The 17,999-nt window shown below is 40.0% G+C and overlaps 1 protein-coding gene across 1 annotated transcript in view; it reads right to left on the bottom strand.

The window, feature by feature from the left end:
- PCSK2 (proprotein convertase subtilisin/kexin type 2) overlaps window positions 1-17,999 on the bottom strand; it is a 127,927-nt gene that overhangs the window by 35,998 nt on the left and 73,930 nt on the right. Inside the window, exons 5-6 of the mRNA XM_070956495.1 lie at window positions 17,500-17,537; window positions 2,869-2,945 (exon numbers count right to left, since the gene is read on the bottom strand). Of these exons, the coding sequence (XP_070812596.1) occupies window positions 2,869-2,945; window positions 17,500-17,537 (115 nt within the window). The remainder of the gene's footprint in view (window positions 1-2,868; window positions 2,946-17,499; window positions 17,538-17,999) is intronic.

The raw sequence follows: 17,999 nt of genomic DNA, 5'->3' as shown, positions 1-17,999 counted from the left end.
CTACAAATGAGAGAACCCATTGACCATTTTTCAAAGCAACTGCCTGTAAGCATGAGTCTATGTATAGTAGTTGTTGTTGTTTTAAAAATCATTTTTTCCCTTCCAAAAGCCACTTAAATGGAACCCATGGCTGGGAAATCAATCATAAACATTGGATAGGAGCCAAAATAAAAAAAAGACATTCCACACCAATGAGCACATTGCTGAGCACATTGTAAGCCGCCCTGAGTCTTCGGAGAAGGGCGGCATATAAATCAAATTAAAAAAAAAAAAAAAAAAAAATGAGCAAATTACTCATTTCATTTATAATTCTGACTTACATTCTCCCCAATAGTAGAATTGATTATGGTGTTAGTGAAATATTACTCTTCTCTCATACTTTCCCCCCCAAATTAACAATGTAATATTAAGTATTCTACTTAAAAAGAAGCCCCATTGACGTCTGATAAAGTTCATTTTAATGGCTCTCTGAGTGGGAATTTATCTTTTGATATTTTCCAAAATGTTTGATGTCTCACACAAATGAATCCATGAGAGAAGCTCTTGAACCATTGCAAGATAAATATCAGAAAACAAATATTCTACCATTGCAATCAAAGACCTTGCACAAATCATTTTGAAGTTTAGTTATTTCTGGACTGTTAATATTTATATGACCATAGGATGGCAGCAAAGAGTTAGGGCTTTTTGCACTTTATCTCTTTTCTATCATCTGGTGGTCATGTAAGTTCGTGTAGCCCTACCCAATATTTGATTTTTTTCAGACCAGTAGTTTTATCCAATAGCAAAACAATATTGAGTTCCCTTTGACTTAGGACACAAGTTAATAGCCTAATGGAATCACTTGTCATTTTAAAAAGTTACATCCTAACCTAGACAACAAAAAGACACACATACTGATTGATCCAAAACCATCTTTTGTTAAAACTATCAGATCTGGGCTACAAAATCCAGACTAGCACCAGCAATCTGGTGCCCTCCAGATATTTTAGACTTTAATTTCCCACAATCAGCATGCTCAATGGTATGAGATTGCTGGACCTGTAATCTAAATCAGAAGAAGGAGCTCAGGTTGTCCATACCTGCTTAATGTTTTTGATTACTTTCATGTAACTATTACCTTTTCTCCCATAAGAGTAACAAGATCAGAACTTCAATAGATAACAAATGTTTGACTCCTTTTCTCGTTAGGAGATCGATTAAAAATATCTATGCAATTGCTAATTCATTTGGCCTTTAGCCACCACCTCCCAGCAATTCTCCACTAAATGCTGTATGAAAATGTAAGAAAGATATTTCCACTCTTTCTGCAATATGTGACAGGAGTAGATAAATGAATTGAAGAGGTTCCTGTCACCTTCTCTTGAAGGCAAAGACACTGTTGGCTTATGAGCTTCTGATTTACCCAGGGGAAAAATATCCATGATAGAAGATGATGTTTCTAAGTGCATGTTTATCTTTCTTTGAAAGAAGGGGTTTTTTTTAAAGGAAGGAAAGGATAATGTGAGCTTGGTCCAATTAAGTTAAGTGGATTTTATAGAAAAGAGTGCCGAGTAAAATTAATGTGCCTTCCCAGAGTGCTCAGAGACCTAGGATTGAGATTCCAATGAAGCCCAAATCTATAGACTCCCTTTTAGTGTTCTTACTTTATAAGCAATTATAGATCAGGTGCACCTTACCTTGGCAGTCTGGTAAAATTCAAGAGTAAACAGACTGGGCTCAATACAAAAATTGAAATTGATTGTAGGCATAGATCTGACCCAGGTATTCCATGTGAGAATGTTGGCTCATTTGTGCCTTTTCTTTTTTCTTTTTGCAAAAGAGGGGATCCTTGGTTACAAACTTTCCTAGGCAAGCCCAAAGTTTTATGTAGTGAAAGCACAAATGCCGCTTTTCTTCTCATCATACCAATACTGTAGTGCAATATCTGGTTTCAGTTCTTACCATGGATATCAAATCATATGAGCACCTATTTTTCCTAATAACCCCCTTTTTTTAAGAAAGGAAAGAAACATATGAACTGTTAGTCTCAAGTACCTACATGAATTGTGAAATGTTGACTGGATTTACCCAGGGGTGGGCTGCTGGGCAGTGGTGAAATGTAAAATTTGTTACTACCGGTTCTGTGGGTATGGCTTGGTGGTGGGGGTAATGTGACTGAGTGGGCATGGCCAACTTTTTTTTTTTTACTTTTAAAACCATTTTTTCTACAACCTCTTTGGCCAAAGAGGTTGTAGAAAAAATGCTTTTAAAAGCCTCTGAGATCCCAGCTGAGTTGCCTGATCATCAGAGGCTTTTTTTCCTTTTAAAAACATTTTTTTTTGGCTGAAGAGGTTGTAGAAAAAGTGCTTTAATTTTTTTTTTAAAAAAGCCTCTGATGATCGCGCGGCTCAGCTGGGTATGGGGGGGGGGGGCAGGAATTTTTGCTACCAGTTCTCCGAACCACCCACCACCCTCCCAGAGGCTCAAGCAAAGCCTCCCGAGTCAGGGGAGGGCAAAAATGCCTCCCCCCACCATGGTGCAGGAGGCCGACTAGGCCATGCCCACCATGGCCATGCCCACCAAGCAACTGGGCAGAGTTTTTGATTGCTAAAATTTTTGAAGCCCACCCCTGGATTTACCCATAGAATTAAGACATGAGTTGTCTCAAATAATGAGTTGTCTGAGGTAATCCTTCCACTTCCCCGTTCCCTCACCATCCAGTCAGAACTCATAGGTCTATGAATCTTGTCTTGAACGTTGACTTCATAACATACGAAGTTTGTAGAGGTTGTGGAACAGTGGTCTTGAACCATTCCTCCAGGTCAGTAAAAGTCTGAGTAGGGTGAAAAATTCCTGACAAGCAAGGGATTTGAATCAATTTCTTACCTGTTAAACCAATCATCTGTATAGCGGGGATATGGAAATGGATCATTACTGCTAAAATCATAGCTGGCTTGAGCATTCTGGGAAACAAGTAGTAAAAATGGTTAATACCACATATATGACTGATTGCAGTCAAGAAAAGCATGAATAGTTAAGAAACTTATTTTCAGCTTGAGTATAATTTGTATTTCATCTGGCCCAATATATATACCTGACAGGGTTTTATTTTTAATTAACCTGACCATTCATTCAGAATGACTTTTTAAATTATTATTAAACAGAAAGAGAGAGAGAGAGAGGAGGTGATATACTAGAAAGCAAAGGTCAGCTGCTACCATAATTTTTAGTTAGAAGAATTCTTTTGGGCCCTACATTAAATCCTACAGACATTTTAGAAGAAACCAAACCTCAGTAGCAGCATCCTTACTTTGCCTGCCAATATTTGTTCTTCCATTCATTTCTCCAAGGATAGAATCACAGAAAGAATTATTTATGAGCCTCCTACCTGAAACCTCACATTTCATGGCAGATTATGTTGGCTAAAGCTGGCAAAGGATCTTGGTACATAGAGGTTTCTTCCTTTTGATAGTAATCCATGATTGAACCCAGCTGAACCTATCTACTTTTGTCAGGGCACTAATGATGGGGCGGGGTATCAGCATTTTCCTTTCTATCTGTCTTTGCCCCAAAAGCTGAAATCTTTCCCCTCTATTTTGAATACCTTCCATTACAGGGGAGCCCATCTGCTTTTCCAATGCGATTGTAGTGACATAAACCATGGAGAAAACAAATGACCAAATATATATAATTAAATTTATACATTTGATTTCACTAGAGGCAGAAGTGATTGTGAATAAGAAATTAACAAGAAACCCCATGTATTATTCATAGTAAGAATTTCAGCAGACTAGAGGAAATTAAATCCACCTTTGATTTGCTGGAATTTTCCCCTTAACAAATGACAGATTTGTGCCAAATTTAAGCTCTTAGTTCATAAATTACTCTCAGACATTTCTGTTCTCACTTAAGGTGTGCGATACCCTGTACTTTTGCCCACGTGGCAAACCCTTTGTGATTCTCCCATTCTAGGCAAGCTTATTTGCCTTATTTCTTGTATGTTTTGGATAGCTGGTTAGAGCTTTTTTTTTTATTAAGACATTTGAATGATTTTAATACAAAAATGTGACAATGTGGTACATGTGGACATTTCCCTTTGTGAATGGCAGGCTCCTTGTGTCATCTCGGTCCATGTCAGTTTGGTTTCCCACCAGGATATTTCACAAAAATAGCCTTATTTTTGTAGGCATGGTTTGATGGTCATGTGACAATTCTTTAGGATTTAACAGAGGAACTGGTCTACCAGGCTTTTAAGGGCTTGCAGAGCTGTACCAGTCTACCCATTTGTTTTTGGAGCGTTCTGGTCTACCCATGCTTTTGGAGGCACCGGTCTACCCATTTGTTTTTGGAGGCACCGGTCTACCCATGTTTTTGAAGCGCATCGGTCTACCCATTTGTTTTTCGAGCGCACTGGTCTACCACCATACTGCCTTTTAACACTGATCAGCTGTAGGGCGGCCCTTTGAAGCCCTGTGGCAAGAATTTAAACAGTTTTTTTCCTTCTAGCTGATCAGCTGGGACTCGGGAGGCAGCGAATAGATTGGGGGTGGGGCCAAATAAAAGGAAAGAATCACCCGGGGCCAGGCGGGAGGGCCCAGCTCCCAAACAAAGAGAACCGGTTTGGTGATGTCATATCGTCACCACTACCGGCTCGGCTGAACCGGGCCGAACCGGGAGGAACCCACCACTGGATCTATGCATGTCAACGTGGAACTATGTCCAGTTTCAATTACAGTCCTGATGACTTCACAATTGAATGACTGCACTGAAGATTCCATAGAAACTGCAAAATTATCTGGGAGAAAAATTCAAGGGTCCACTATCAGAATGGTTCTCGCTCTAGTAGCTACCCTTCAAATTTCAGAAAAAAGTCACAGACAGAAGAGCTTTTTTAATATATATGACTTTAGAACAGGGATGAAATCTACTTACCTACCCTACTGGTTCAGGAGTGTGTGTGCCATCATCACGTCCAATTTTTGATCCTCTGCACATGTGCAAAGCCTTCTGCGCATGCACAGAGGGTCAAAAATGGGTTACTTCCTGGTTAAAACCAGGAAGTAATGACGTCTGGGCAGGTGGGCGGAGCCTCATGCTGCCACCACTACCGGTTTGCCAAACCACACGCCACTGGTGCTACCGGTTCGCGTGAGCCAGACAGAACCTGCAGGATTTCACCACTGCTTTAGAACATACACTAGAGAGAAGTTATTAGACTGATGTGAAGTGTCAAAGAGGTATTTAGTTTTGATGAAGCTTCATTTTAATCATCTATCTAAGCAGATTAACAAGTTTATTTCAGTGCAGGAAAACAAATCAGGGGACTGTACAAGAACAAAGATTTTGATGAAGTGATTTGGGCTGTGGAGGTAAATTTACTTTTTAAACGCTTAAACTCTTAAAGCTCTTATTTTTAAGTTGGAATAAGAGATGTCCTTTGTTGGATAATTTACAGTACTGTGCTTTCCTCAGCCATGATACCTTTGTCTTAACAAAGGGAATGGGTGGGGAATGTTTTGAATGATATTGAATCTAAACCTTGGAGGCTATTCAGCTGAAGGTGAGTAGAGCTAATTTTCTATAAAGCATCTATCAATCCTGTCATTTTCATCCCATTCTGCCAAAAAATGAAGCAGTAGTGAGCCTTGAGACTAGACTTATTTTTTTCCCCTCATTGAATTTCTAAACCCAATTTGGCTCAAACTAAATTGCCTTGCCCTTGATTTTTCAAAGGCAAACTCAGGTAAAAGCATGCTTCTTTTACCCTCAAGGCTAATTGACATTGACCTAGATGGCTTTCCTTTATGTCAGAGATAAGCAGCTTGCAACCACAGCTCCTGTTTGGGACCCTTCTGGCTAGAATTGCTGAAAACCGACAGCAGTTTCCTGCCATTGTGAGTTAGGGAAGCAGATAAAATGACAATGTAGACCCCAAGAGAGGGATCTCGTATTTAAAAAGCAAAACAGAACTCTTAAATTATTCTCTTACATGTCTGAAAATGGTCCTACTTCCACCCTGCAAACATTTAAATGAAAATCTTTTTCATCAAAAAGGTGTCAATCACTGATAGTCTTAGAGGTCAAAATCCTAACCCTTGACTCTAAAAGAAGTTGGAAGCAGTACACAAAGCAGGGATGGTATACATACAATATGGGCATCATCTAGTCCCAGATTAAATTAATTTTTTTTAACCACCTGTAGCTTCTGGATTATGTCCAAAAGCCATTCTAGAGGCAACACAATACATTTGTCCAAACAAGACTACCAGAAAACACTTAATATCTTCAGACATATTCTTGGCTGGCAGACAGGTTAGGTATTCAATGCCTATCAGAGGAAAACTAAGGCATCTTATTTATTAGGTATACAATTTGTAAAACTTGTATTCAACATGCTATTCATTTCTCCTTAAGGTATAATGAAATTCAGAAATGGGGGGAATGAAGAATGCGTTTTAAAAACATCCATTTTGTGAAATGTAATCAAATTGAATTATAAAAATATATTATATTTGTTACCTTGAATATATATTGCTTCCACATTTGTATATGCTTTAAACAATTTATTTCATAGTACAAGTACATTGGACTACGCTTATTTGTTTACTCTGATTGTAGGGGGTGCATTTTATAGATCATAAGGAATTACGATATCCATAAATACAATGTGCTTTAGATAGCAATTCTGTTTTTATACAGAAGAAATTCCAAATGAATTCAGTAGCATTTACTACTGAGTAGATAAGCATGGGATTGCTCTAATTTCTAGGTTGCATTAGGAAAGTATCTGACTATCAAAGTAAGACCTGATTATATTGGATGCATAAATTTGTCCCAAACAGAAGGAGATGGATTTTGCCTGGCATGTTTAAAGCAACTTGTGATAGTTATTTTGACATTTAACAGTTTAGCAGAGAAGCAATTGAAACTATAAGCAACAAGAAATTGTATAAAGGTACTGAATGAGCATTAGTATGGAATCCCCCGCGGGATATATAATTCAACTCAATTGATTTTACTTCTGACTAATATGCTCTATGTCAAAACAACAAATATCCAAAATGTAAGCAGTATTTATTTCTTTACTCGATATCCTGCCTTTCTGCTTGGAGTGACTACCTACAGTGAAAAACAAAATATAAGAAACAAAAAGAAAACATCCAAAGTTAAAATCATTTACTAAAAGTAGCATTAAATTTGATAGCAAAATCATTTCACGACCAAAATGAAAAATGATGCCCATATTCATAGTTCATAACATAACTCATAAGAACACTATATACATTCTATATACAATACTATATACACTGTATCTTGATTCCTGGCTATTGCCTAGAGAAGTCCATGTACTTTTCTTGGCAACATTTTCAAAAATGATTTACCATTGTCTTCTTCCTACAGCTGAGAAAGAAGAACGAGCATTCTTGGGGAAATTAAAACCTGTAAACATATACCGCACCCAAGTTTCCATTCTGAATATCTGTAGCTGAAAATCATAACACATGGGCAACCAACAGGGATGACTGGATGAAAATCTCCTGCACTGGACACATGTCTATTCATTTTACTTCCATTTCCCTGATGTGTAGTTTTCCTAAAGGGACACTTTGGACATCTTTACAAGATCTGAACTTCATTTTCCAGCTCTAGGGGTTTACTGTAACTTCCATTTTTGGCCAACTGGACAAAAATTTCTTTTCACCTGTATTCTGATCCAGCGAACAACAATCAAGTTCTTTTGATAGGATTCCAAAAAGGTGCTTAAAAATATTTGGAGGCAGGAATGTAGCATCTATCTGCAACTTTTCAAAAGGACCACATGCAATCCCAGGAAAAGGGAACATTTGGGATGCTGCATGTTCTGTTTAGAATTAAATCTGAAGCATTTCACAGACATTCTTTTTTTTTCTGTCCTATTTTTTCTTCCTTCTCCAAAGTGATGTTATATTTTGCTGTGCCCAATCTCACTAGTCTACAGATGGGGAGGAAAATGTTTGAGGATTCATACACAGTAGGGTTTTGCTTGAGTTCAATGACACTTCTCAGCAGGGATTGGCTTCAAAAATTTTAGCAAGGGGTTCTCTGCCCAGTTGCTGGGTGGGCGTGGCCATGGTGGGCATGGCCATGGTGGGTGTGGCTAGTTGGCCTCCTGCACCATGGTGGGGGGGGGGTTTGCCCTCCCCGGGCTCCGGAGGCTTTCCTTGAGCCGCTGGGAGGGCGAAAACGCCCCCCCAGGCTCCTGAGGCCCTCTGGAGGCTGGAAACAGGCCCATTTCCAGCCTTCCCAACATCCGGTAGGGCTGTTTTTCACCCTCCCCAAGTCTCCGTGCACGCCCTGCACTTACCTGCATCCAAAATGGGTTGCGTGGGGACTCCTGGGATGGGAGGGGAGGGCTGGGCTGGGCAGAGCCAGCCAGCAGTGGGATTTGGGGGTTCTCTGAACTGCACAGAATCTTAGCTAGAGGTTCTTCCGAACCCCTGCAAACCCCCAGCATCAACTGATATGCATAAAGTTCTGCAGCTAGCATCCTTCTCCACCACAGTCTGCCTCCATTCAATCTTTCCCCCAACAGTTGATCAGCACAAAACCCACAGCTGTTCTCCTCATGTTCGTTTTTTATAATAAATGTTTTTTTCTTCATTGTAGAAGAGCTTTATTATTCCCTCCAAAATGTCTTTTATCTCAGAGAGGTTTTGCCTGACAAAATTAGTGGCTTTGTGTGAGTACTATGAACTAAAAATTGAACCATGGAATACATTATGCTGATATTTTAATGATCAAAAGAAAAACTCCTCTTAGAAAAAAAAAGAATTTATAATTCATGGAATTTAAAGCACGGAGAAGAAAGAATGTCTTTGTTAAATGTACCCTGCAGTCCCTGGACCAATATGGGGGAGTGTGTATTTCAGTGCAAGCCAGTGAGTTGGTACATTTGCTTATTTTAAAGAGATGGTAATCCAAAACTGAGTAATTTTAATTACCAAATAATAAGTGTTTTTTTTATCGGGGCAACCTGGTCTACCCAAACATGGGACGGAGCATACTGCTCTGCTTTCGCCTTTCAGCCCCAATCCAGGAGGCAGGCAGTTGCTTTTGCTACAAACTATTTTTGTGTTAAATTTTATATTTACTGACAAAGAAATAAAGAGAGACTAGTATAGAGCTATTTCAAGCTATTTAGCTCTCATCAGCTAGCCATACCCTTTTGGGATTCAAACCCAGGGTTCGAATCCCAGAAGAGTATGGCTAGCTGATGAGAGCCAAATAGCTTGAAATAGATCAGGGGTGGGTTCTACTTACCTTTACTACCAATTCGCATCATGGCCACATGTGCGTGATCGCTTCGCTTGCGCGCACACGCTCTGTGCATGTGCAGAAGCTTCTGCCCATGCGCAGATCACTTATGATGATGTCTGGGTCAGTGGGCGGAGCCTCCCACCAGTTTTACTACTGGTTCTTGCAAACCAGTCCAAATCAGGGGGCAGCCCACCACTGAAATAGATCTACACTAGTCTCCCTTTATTTCTTTGTCGGTAAATATAAAATTTAATACGAAATAATAACTGCCAAATCAAACAAGGCTTAAGGTATTGTATAAAAGATACATCATAAGAAGATACAACAAATGAATGAATGCCAGCGTGCTAGTTAGGGAAATATATAAACAAGATAATTCCAACCATTCATCATCAATCGTGTGGGATGACATATCTCCCTGGCTTGTGGCCTGTTTGAAAAGCCAAGGTTTGAAAGCTTTTCTAAAGGAGAATAGAGTTGAGACCAAATAGAACCCAGAGGAAATGGTATTCCAGAGGGCAAGATGGATGATGGGCCATCTTGAGGAAACGAGTAAAACAAATACAAGTAGACTATTTTATTGTGTTCTGGCCTACAATTGAGGCCAGAACTTCATTGCTAAGCAAAGTGATTGTTGAAGGAGTGGTGCCGGATCACTGCAGTTGTTAAGCGAATCATGTTATTGTTAAGCAAATCTGGCTTCTCCCATTGACTTTGCTCATGGAAAGTCAGCTGGGAAGGTCACAAATGGTGGTGATACGACCCCAGGATGCTGGAACCATTGTAAATGCATGGTCATTTTCGAGGACCAAATTTTAATCCTGTGACCGTAGGGATGCCAGGATAATCGTAAGTGTGAGCAATGGTCATCAGTTACTTTTTTCAGTGCCATTGTAATTTGGAACAGTTGTGAAATGAATGGCTGTAAATTGAGGACTATCTGTGCTTCAAACAAGTGCATAAAACCAAAAATCATGTATTTTTTCAAGATAGTAACTCTCTAGCAGCATCCTTTACTTAGCTTCCTCCCGAATGCTGGTTTTACAGATGCATGTTAAAAAAAATGAACATTCAGATATATAAGAACTGCCTGCAGAAAGAAGCTACTGTAGCAATCAAGATGCAGATTTACTAGTTCAATCCCGCATCTTTTTTTTGACACATATTACTTATCTCAGGTCTCTTCCTCTGAAGTTATTCTGCCTTGCTGCCATAAGAACTTTGGTAAAAATTCACAAAAAAATCCCACTTTTGAAAGGCCAGGCAAGTTTTATCAACATAAAATCTTTTCAGTAGACATGGAGTTTTCAGAATAGGCAGCATTCCCCACTCCTCAACCTTCTATTGATACCTTGAACACTACAAAAGGAAAGGTCTAAGCAAAGACACAGCTATCATAGATGCTTATCTTATTCTGTAAACTATATGACATAGAACAACTTATCTGAGAAAGCTGATGAAATTTTTCTTAGGAGAAGACATTTAAAATAAACACTACGAATATTTCAGGTCGCCTGCCAAGATTTTATTAAGCAATCAGCCTAGAAACCCTTGCAGATAAGTTTTGGCAGTAAACTGCGAAATGCCTGCCAAGCCAGTTTTCACTCATAATCAGCAAGAGAGAGTTTATCCTCAGTCCAGTTCAGTAGCAAAAAGTAATCCACGAAGCAAGAGTTAGCCAAGATCCAATCCAAATATGCACAAGCCAGATTTCAGGTAACGCGATGTGACTCTCAGGTTTTTAATTTTGACTGTCACAAAGCCTGAAGAGCAATCACACCCACTTTTATTCCTTGTGGGGTGTGGTTCAGTGACTCAGCTCAATCTCTGGCCCTCCCACACCTCTTTCGTTGCTGCGCATGCTTCTCCCTCTGACGCTGCCTGGGATCAAGCCAGGATTCATCATCCTCACTCCCTATCTGTTGTTGTTCCAATATGCTTTCCTCCTGGCATATCCCAGGCTGTTCCTCTTGGCCTTCAGATGGAACCTGCCAGAGAGGAGGGTCCTGGAGAAGGAGGCCTTATCAGTTCCTCCCCATCACCTTCTGAGTCCTCTTCCTCTGTTAGGACAGGCTCGGGAGTTGGGGTCACAACACCCGGTAGGCCCGTTTTTCACCCTCGCTAGGCTCCAGAGCCTTTCTAGGAGCCTGGGGAGGGCGAAAACTGCCTTCCCCACCCCCCAGAGGCCCCCCGGAGGATGGAAACGGCCTGTTTGCCAACTTCCAGTGGGCCCAGAAGGCCTGAAAATCAGCTGACTGGTGTGCACATGTGCACCAGAGCTAAGCTCGCGTGCCCACCGATATGGCTCTGTGTGCCACCTGTGGCACGCGTGCCATAGATTCGCCATCACAGGCCTAGAGCCACCCAAATTCTGTGGATGGTTTTGCAAATGATCCAGATAGAAGATAAGCAAGTTGGTCTCTTCCTTAAGCCATCTCTGAGGCAGATTTTTAATTTACCCCACCTTCAGAGACATAATCTGTCACTCAATCCAAAATCTGACACCCAATGGTTTCTTTTCTAGTTACTAGATTTGCTTTGGAAGCACCTACCAAGGCACTTCCAAGTTGAAAGGATCAGCCGGTGGCATCACCTTTATCCAGGGTATGCCTGTGAGGGCTCCTTTCATGTCCTTGTTATTTTCCCCCCAAAGTGGTACCTATTATCAACTTGCATTTTGCATGTTGCTAGGTGGGCAAGAGCTGGGACAAATGGATGGGAGCTCATTTTGTCATTCAGCTGATGCTCCCAGGTTTTGAACTGCTGAGCCACTTCTACCTTATATAACTGAATTAAAACTAACACTGCCACACAGTGTGCAGTAGTGGGATCGGGAAATGTCAAGGTGACCCCTTCAAGCTTCTGTTCTAAAGCAAGTTCTGGAAATACAAAAAAGACAAGTATTTTTCTAGTCTTTGAGGGCTGAGCTTTGCATTAGATGCCCAATTATGCATCCTTAAGCAATACAGAATAGCAACAGCTGAATGTCTGTTTAGTGCTTTTAGTCTTCAAAAGGCATATACTCTGAGGGTTTTGTGTGTGTGTGTGTGTGTGTGTGTGTGTTTTCTTATGAAAGTGACCAAGGAAGGTAAGTCATATGGCATCAGTCAAAACATATTAATTAACACTTACACCCAGCAGGAATATTCTCTCATTTTCAAGACAAAATGGATCCATTAAAATGAAGTAACAAATAAATAGGCTGATTTAAATATTAATAGCCAGATGCCACTGTAAAAGGCCAATATCCAGTTCTTTACAGCTTTTAAGGCTTTATGTAAGTCATGTTATCTTATTTTTCCAAAATAGCCATTGTTTCACCAAACCAAAAGGTATGAAAAGAATCAGACTGGGATATTAATTCTTTGTGCCAAAGGCAACTTGAATATAACTGTAAATCACTGCAAACTTTCAGTGAAAGAAATGCATAGGATTGCATTCTGGTTTCAGAATTTATTCCCCCATCTGAAGGAAAGTTAAATTGGATGGAACAGACTAGTTTTGGGGTAATTGGGAATATGCTATCTGCTGCAGATATCAATTGTGCTGGTTTATCTCAGCATTCTTAGTTTTTGGTTATCAGGAGTTGCTTCCAATAAATGAGCAAGTGCAACTGAGAGACAATAACTGAAAGTCAATTATCCGACATGAATACAACAGTACTTATATTGAGTAGTATAGCAGGGAAGCTTTTTCTCATTGTTCCTCCAGCTGTTACTTTAGATAACACTTTAATTTCAAGCTGTCAGCTGGATGATTTTCCTGACTTAAACTTCTTCAGGATTCTCCCCCCGCACCACTCCCCAGGCATTGACAAATTGTCCTAGTGAAAGATAGAGGTGCTAGAAAATAAATATTAGTTTTCTAGTAGAGAGGTTTCAGTGCCTAGTTGGATTAGAAATCTTGTCCCTGATATCTCCTATCCTGCGGGACAATCTGAATGCACTTACTGTAGGTTTGGATCAGTGGTGAAATCCAATTTTTTTTACTACTGGTTCTGTCAGTGTGGCTTGGTGGGCGTGGTGTGGCTTGGTGGGCGTGGTGTGGCTTGGTGGGCGTGGTGTGGCTTGGTGGGCGTGGCTTGGAAGGCATGGCAGGGGAAGGATACCGCAAAATCCCCATTCCCTCCCCACTCCAGGGGAAAGGATGTTGCAAAATCTCCATTCCCACCCCACTCTGGGGTCAGCCAGAGGTGGTATTTGCTAGTTCTCCAAACTGCTCAAAATTTCCGCTACCGGTTCTCCAGAACCTGTCAGACCCTGCTGGATTTCACCCCTGGTTTCGATGCTAACTCAGGTTCAGCCCAGTGTTGTTTCAAGAAAAAACTGAGAAGAAGGAGGAAAGAGAATCCTCATCATGTGACGTATATGACTTTCATCTCTCTTTAACCATAGCTTGTTCTAGGTTTGAAGAGACCATGCACAAAATGCCCATTGTGGCACTTGTTCATCTCTCTTTCTGATGATGTTTTTCAGATCTCTCTATTGAATCTCTTTCGTTAGAATCAAATGTTTCCAGCCAACAGCAGACGAAGTGGAAACTCCATTTTCCCCATCCAACAAGTGTAACTAAAAGTCATTTTAACTATGCTGTGCTCTCTGGTCACCTCTGTTTAAAATAGCTCATCATGTATTCTGTCGCATTGTGTTGTATACATTGTGCTGCCAAAGGAAATTCAAAAGGGCAGTTGTAAATGTCACCTATTCTGTGCAATATTTCATCAGCTCTGCTTCTAATTTTCTTCTTTTGGCACCATGTGCCTTTTCTTCCCACTCAACAGAAGGTTTCTTGTGGGGAGATTTCAAAGATGTGTTAAATCATGATGAGCATGACTCCATCTATCGTCAGCATGAGTCACTATAGCACCGAGCTACCCCACTGTGTAAATGCCACCAACATCTAAAGGTACAGCTGCCACATACTTGACAGACAGTTGGATCAATTATTTTTGATAACAACAATTAATATGTACATGGGAGGGTTGAAAGATGATGGAAGCAAGGATATATGTGTGTGTACACACACACACACTCACACACACACACACACACACACCTGAATCTGAATTCCTTAGTCACCATGGCTATAGTGGTGCAGTGGTTAGAATGCAATATTGCAGGCTAACTCTGCCCACTGCCAGGAGTTTGACCCTGACTGGCTCAAGGTTGACTCAGCCTTCCATCCTTCTGAGGTCAGTTAAATGAGGATGCAGATTGTTGTTGGGGGCAAGAGGATGAGTCTGTAAACTGCTTAGAGAGGGCTATAAAGCACTGTGAAGCAGTATGTAAGTCTAAATGCTATTGCTATTGCCCAAAAGAAAAAATAGGGAGCTGGAATGGGTTCCTTATATTTGCGACTTCAACCCAACCCACCTGTTACTAAAAGGGTAGGCTAAATGCTAATTGGAATCTTAAATCACAACAACTCTTTTTCTAGGGAGATTTCCTCTTTCTGTTGAAGTAACATTATTTATTTTGGCTTAAAAAAAACACTGTTAAAATAAAGTTGTAAATTGCTCCTGCATCTATTGCCTTGAGCTCACTGAATAACATTTTGTAACCTCAAAAGTGAAAGGATGCTCCAATAGATCAGACAATTAAGTTACTAAGTAATCAGACATTGTAAGTTATGTATGTAATGATAAAATAGCACAAGGCCCAGTATTGTTCCCTCATTATATCCACCACCTACATGAAAATCTATCCCTAAATTAAACGATTTGCCATTTTCAAGGAATGGGATCAATCTGAAGCAATTATCTTTCATTTCATAAAGCTCTGCTTTTGCCTCTATCTCTCAGACTTGAATGCATGTTGAAAGATACCTCTATGTGGCCTTCATTTTGTTTATTTACCAGAATGAACAAAATTTCAGCCTAACTCTAGGTTGATTCCTTCTCTAAACATTCTGATTATTATGCAGTTTGCCTGAAGCCTACCAGTGCAAAAACAATGAATTCACAATTAGTCTTTTTTTTTAATGGCTCAGTTTAGAACAGTGATGGCTAACCTTTTTGCTGTCACGTGCCAAAAGTGTGTGTGTGGGGGGGGGGTTGTGCACGTGCGTGCCCACACCCATAATTCAATGCGCCCCAACCCCCTGCGCATGCATATGTGACCCCCCCATGCTCCCCCCACTTTTGGCACGTGATGGCACGGTGGGCCCGGTAGTCCCATTTTTGCCCTCCCCAGGCTCCAGAGGCTTTCTAGGAGCCTGGGGAGGGCGAAAATGGCCTTCCCCACCCCCCGGAGGCCCTCTGGAGGCCAGAAACAGCCCGTTTTCCAACGTCCGGTGGGCCTGGAAGGCCGGAAAATCAGATGGCCGGCATGCAGATACGCGCTGGAGCTGTGCTAGGGCAACGCTCGCGTGCCCACAGATATGGCTCCGGGTGGCACATGTGGCACACGTGCCATAGGTTCGCCATCACCGGTTTAGAACATGGTATAATGTAGATCTTGTGCATACTATAACATTTTACTGAACTGAGCTCTGATTCTTTCATACTCTGCTAGAAAAAATGGTATCCTTGGTATTCCATGAACTGTTTAAGGATAATAAAAATAACTGTGCCTCTTCTGTACATTACATACCACATCTATCCAACTGTCTGCCTCTTCATCCATCCATCTGTCTTTCTTGTCATTTCTTCCATATTCACTCTAATCACTTTATTTTATGCTCCATTAAAAAAAGTCTATTTAAACAATTGAAGAATAGAGTAGTAAGCTGATAAATGGTTGCCTGGCCTGCTGTTGTCTCTTTAAGAGACTTTTTATTCAAATCTATTGGTGAATTAATCTTAGTTTTAACCTTCTGTTTATGTTTGATAAAGACTTATTTTCATTATCTGAGTTTAGCAACAGAACTGTTTTCTCCTGAGACAAGCCCTTGGTCTACCTAATCCAAAATTATTTCCTATTATTGATAGGAATTCACCAAGGTATCAGACATGATTTGCCCCAGCCTTGCCACTTGAGATCTTTTAAATGGAAACAATGAAATCTGAACCTTTTCTATATATTCAGTGAATGGAAATTACCTTAACATTGGGATCAACCTTATTTGGAATAAGCAATAATCCCTACCAGGATTAATTAGTTCTCTCACTTGGTGCTACTTTTACAAACATTTATGCAAGACAAGACATAAAGACAAGACAATCATTTATGCAACATGTATATATTATTTCCCTATCTTAAGCTCTTGCTGGATTTTAAAAATGTGATTTTGCATCCAAATATTTTTATGGCCAATTTTGCATAGAGTAAATTTGCACTTTGATAAGGCATTTTTAAAATTCTCATCACATTCTAGAGTCTTCTAAATGTGAAAGAACTTAATTTTGCCTTTGTATTTGTTTGCATTGTAGTGCTGTAAGCTAAAAGAAGGTGATTTTATAAGATTGAAAAGATATTATGTATTTAATATTTTTAAACATCAGATCCATGTAAAATTTATTTCTTCCAGTTCAGGTAATAACTTTTGGTAAATTATCTTGGCTGCTGCCACTGTGTGACAGCTACTTTATATAAAGATTTTGAGATTATGCACATTTGAATATTAGTAATAAAATGTATTTGGCATTTGAAAGCTATGTCATTTCCTCGACAGAACCTATATCTGCCATAATTCACAAGTTGTCAGGTTAAGCCTTGCTATGTTTATTATGGCGACTACATATTTTATGTATCCATTTTGTCACCTAAATCAACAAGTTATCCTATTAATATTCTTAAGCATCTAACTATTTGATATAAATGACTAGCCAAAAAAATATAGAACTGTAACCTGAAGGAAATGGTATACTTGCAGGACCATCTCCAGCCGTTCTCCCATCGTCCTGTGCGCTCTCACAGAGTCGGCCTCCTCAGGGTGCCGTCGGCCAAACAATGTCGGCTGACGACCCCCAGGGGGAGGGCGTTCTCTGTGGGAGCCCCGACCCTCTGGAATGGATTGCCCACTGAGCTCAGGACAGCCCCCGACCTTCTTTCCTTCCGTCGCGAGCTGAAGACGTGGCTCTTCCGCCAATTAAACTGATCCGTTTGGGGGTACACTGGTATAATTTTAAATCGTTTTTAATTGGGTTACTGATTTTAATTTGATATTGTATTGTGATTTGTATTGAGGTTGTCATTTTGTAAGCCGCCTTGAGTCCCTAGGGAGAAAGGCGGCATATAAATCGCAATAAATAAATAAATAAATAAATAAATAAATACTTACATAATTAGCAGCCAAATCAGGATGAAGATAATCAATTCCTGCAAAAATCAACAGCCGTAATAAACCATAAATACTGTATATTGAAGGAAAAAATAGTAGAACTCATGATGTTTTGAATAGCTGTGAAATCCATTTACTTTGTAGGTAAGCATATCGCAAGTCAAACATGGGCTTTAGGACTTCTTATAAAGGCTGACAGTCTCGGTTCAGAAATACGGTGCAAATTTGAGACACAGAAATTAGATTTACTGATAAAATAGTTTAAGCTTACAGTTGGTCCTAATTTATCAAATAGAGTCTTACAAAGCCAACAGTTTCGACAAAATTAAAGATCTCAGTGAACTTAAACTGGAAATTGTCTCTTAGCAAAATTCACAAGCCACAATGATGTCAAAATGATAAGCCATTGTGCCATGATATTATCATATAAATGGTACAATTATGCAATGATGGCATGCCTTCTAACTAAAGTACTTAAATCATTTTATTTGCATGCTAAT

This window comes from Pituophis catenifer, unplaced genomic scaffold, assembly GCF_029215685.1.
Source record: "Pituophis catenifer annectens isolate HBS135680 unplaced genomic scaffold, rPitCat1.0.hap2 SCAF_1, whole genome shotgun sequence".
NCBI lineage: Eukaryota > Metazoa > Chordata > Lepidosauria > Squamata > Colubridae > Pituophis > Pituophis catenifer.
This window is presented reverse-complemented; position numbering and strand designations above follow the sequence as displayed.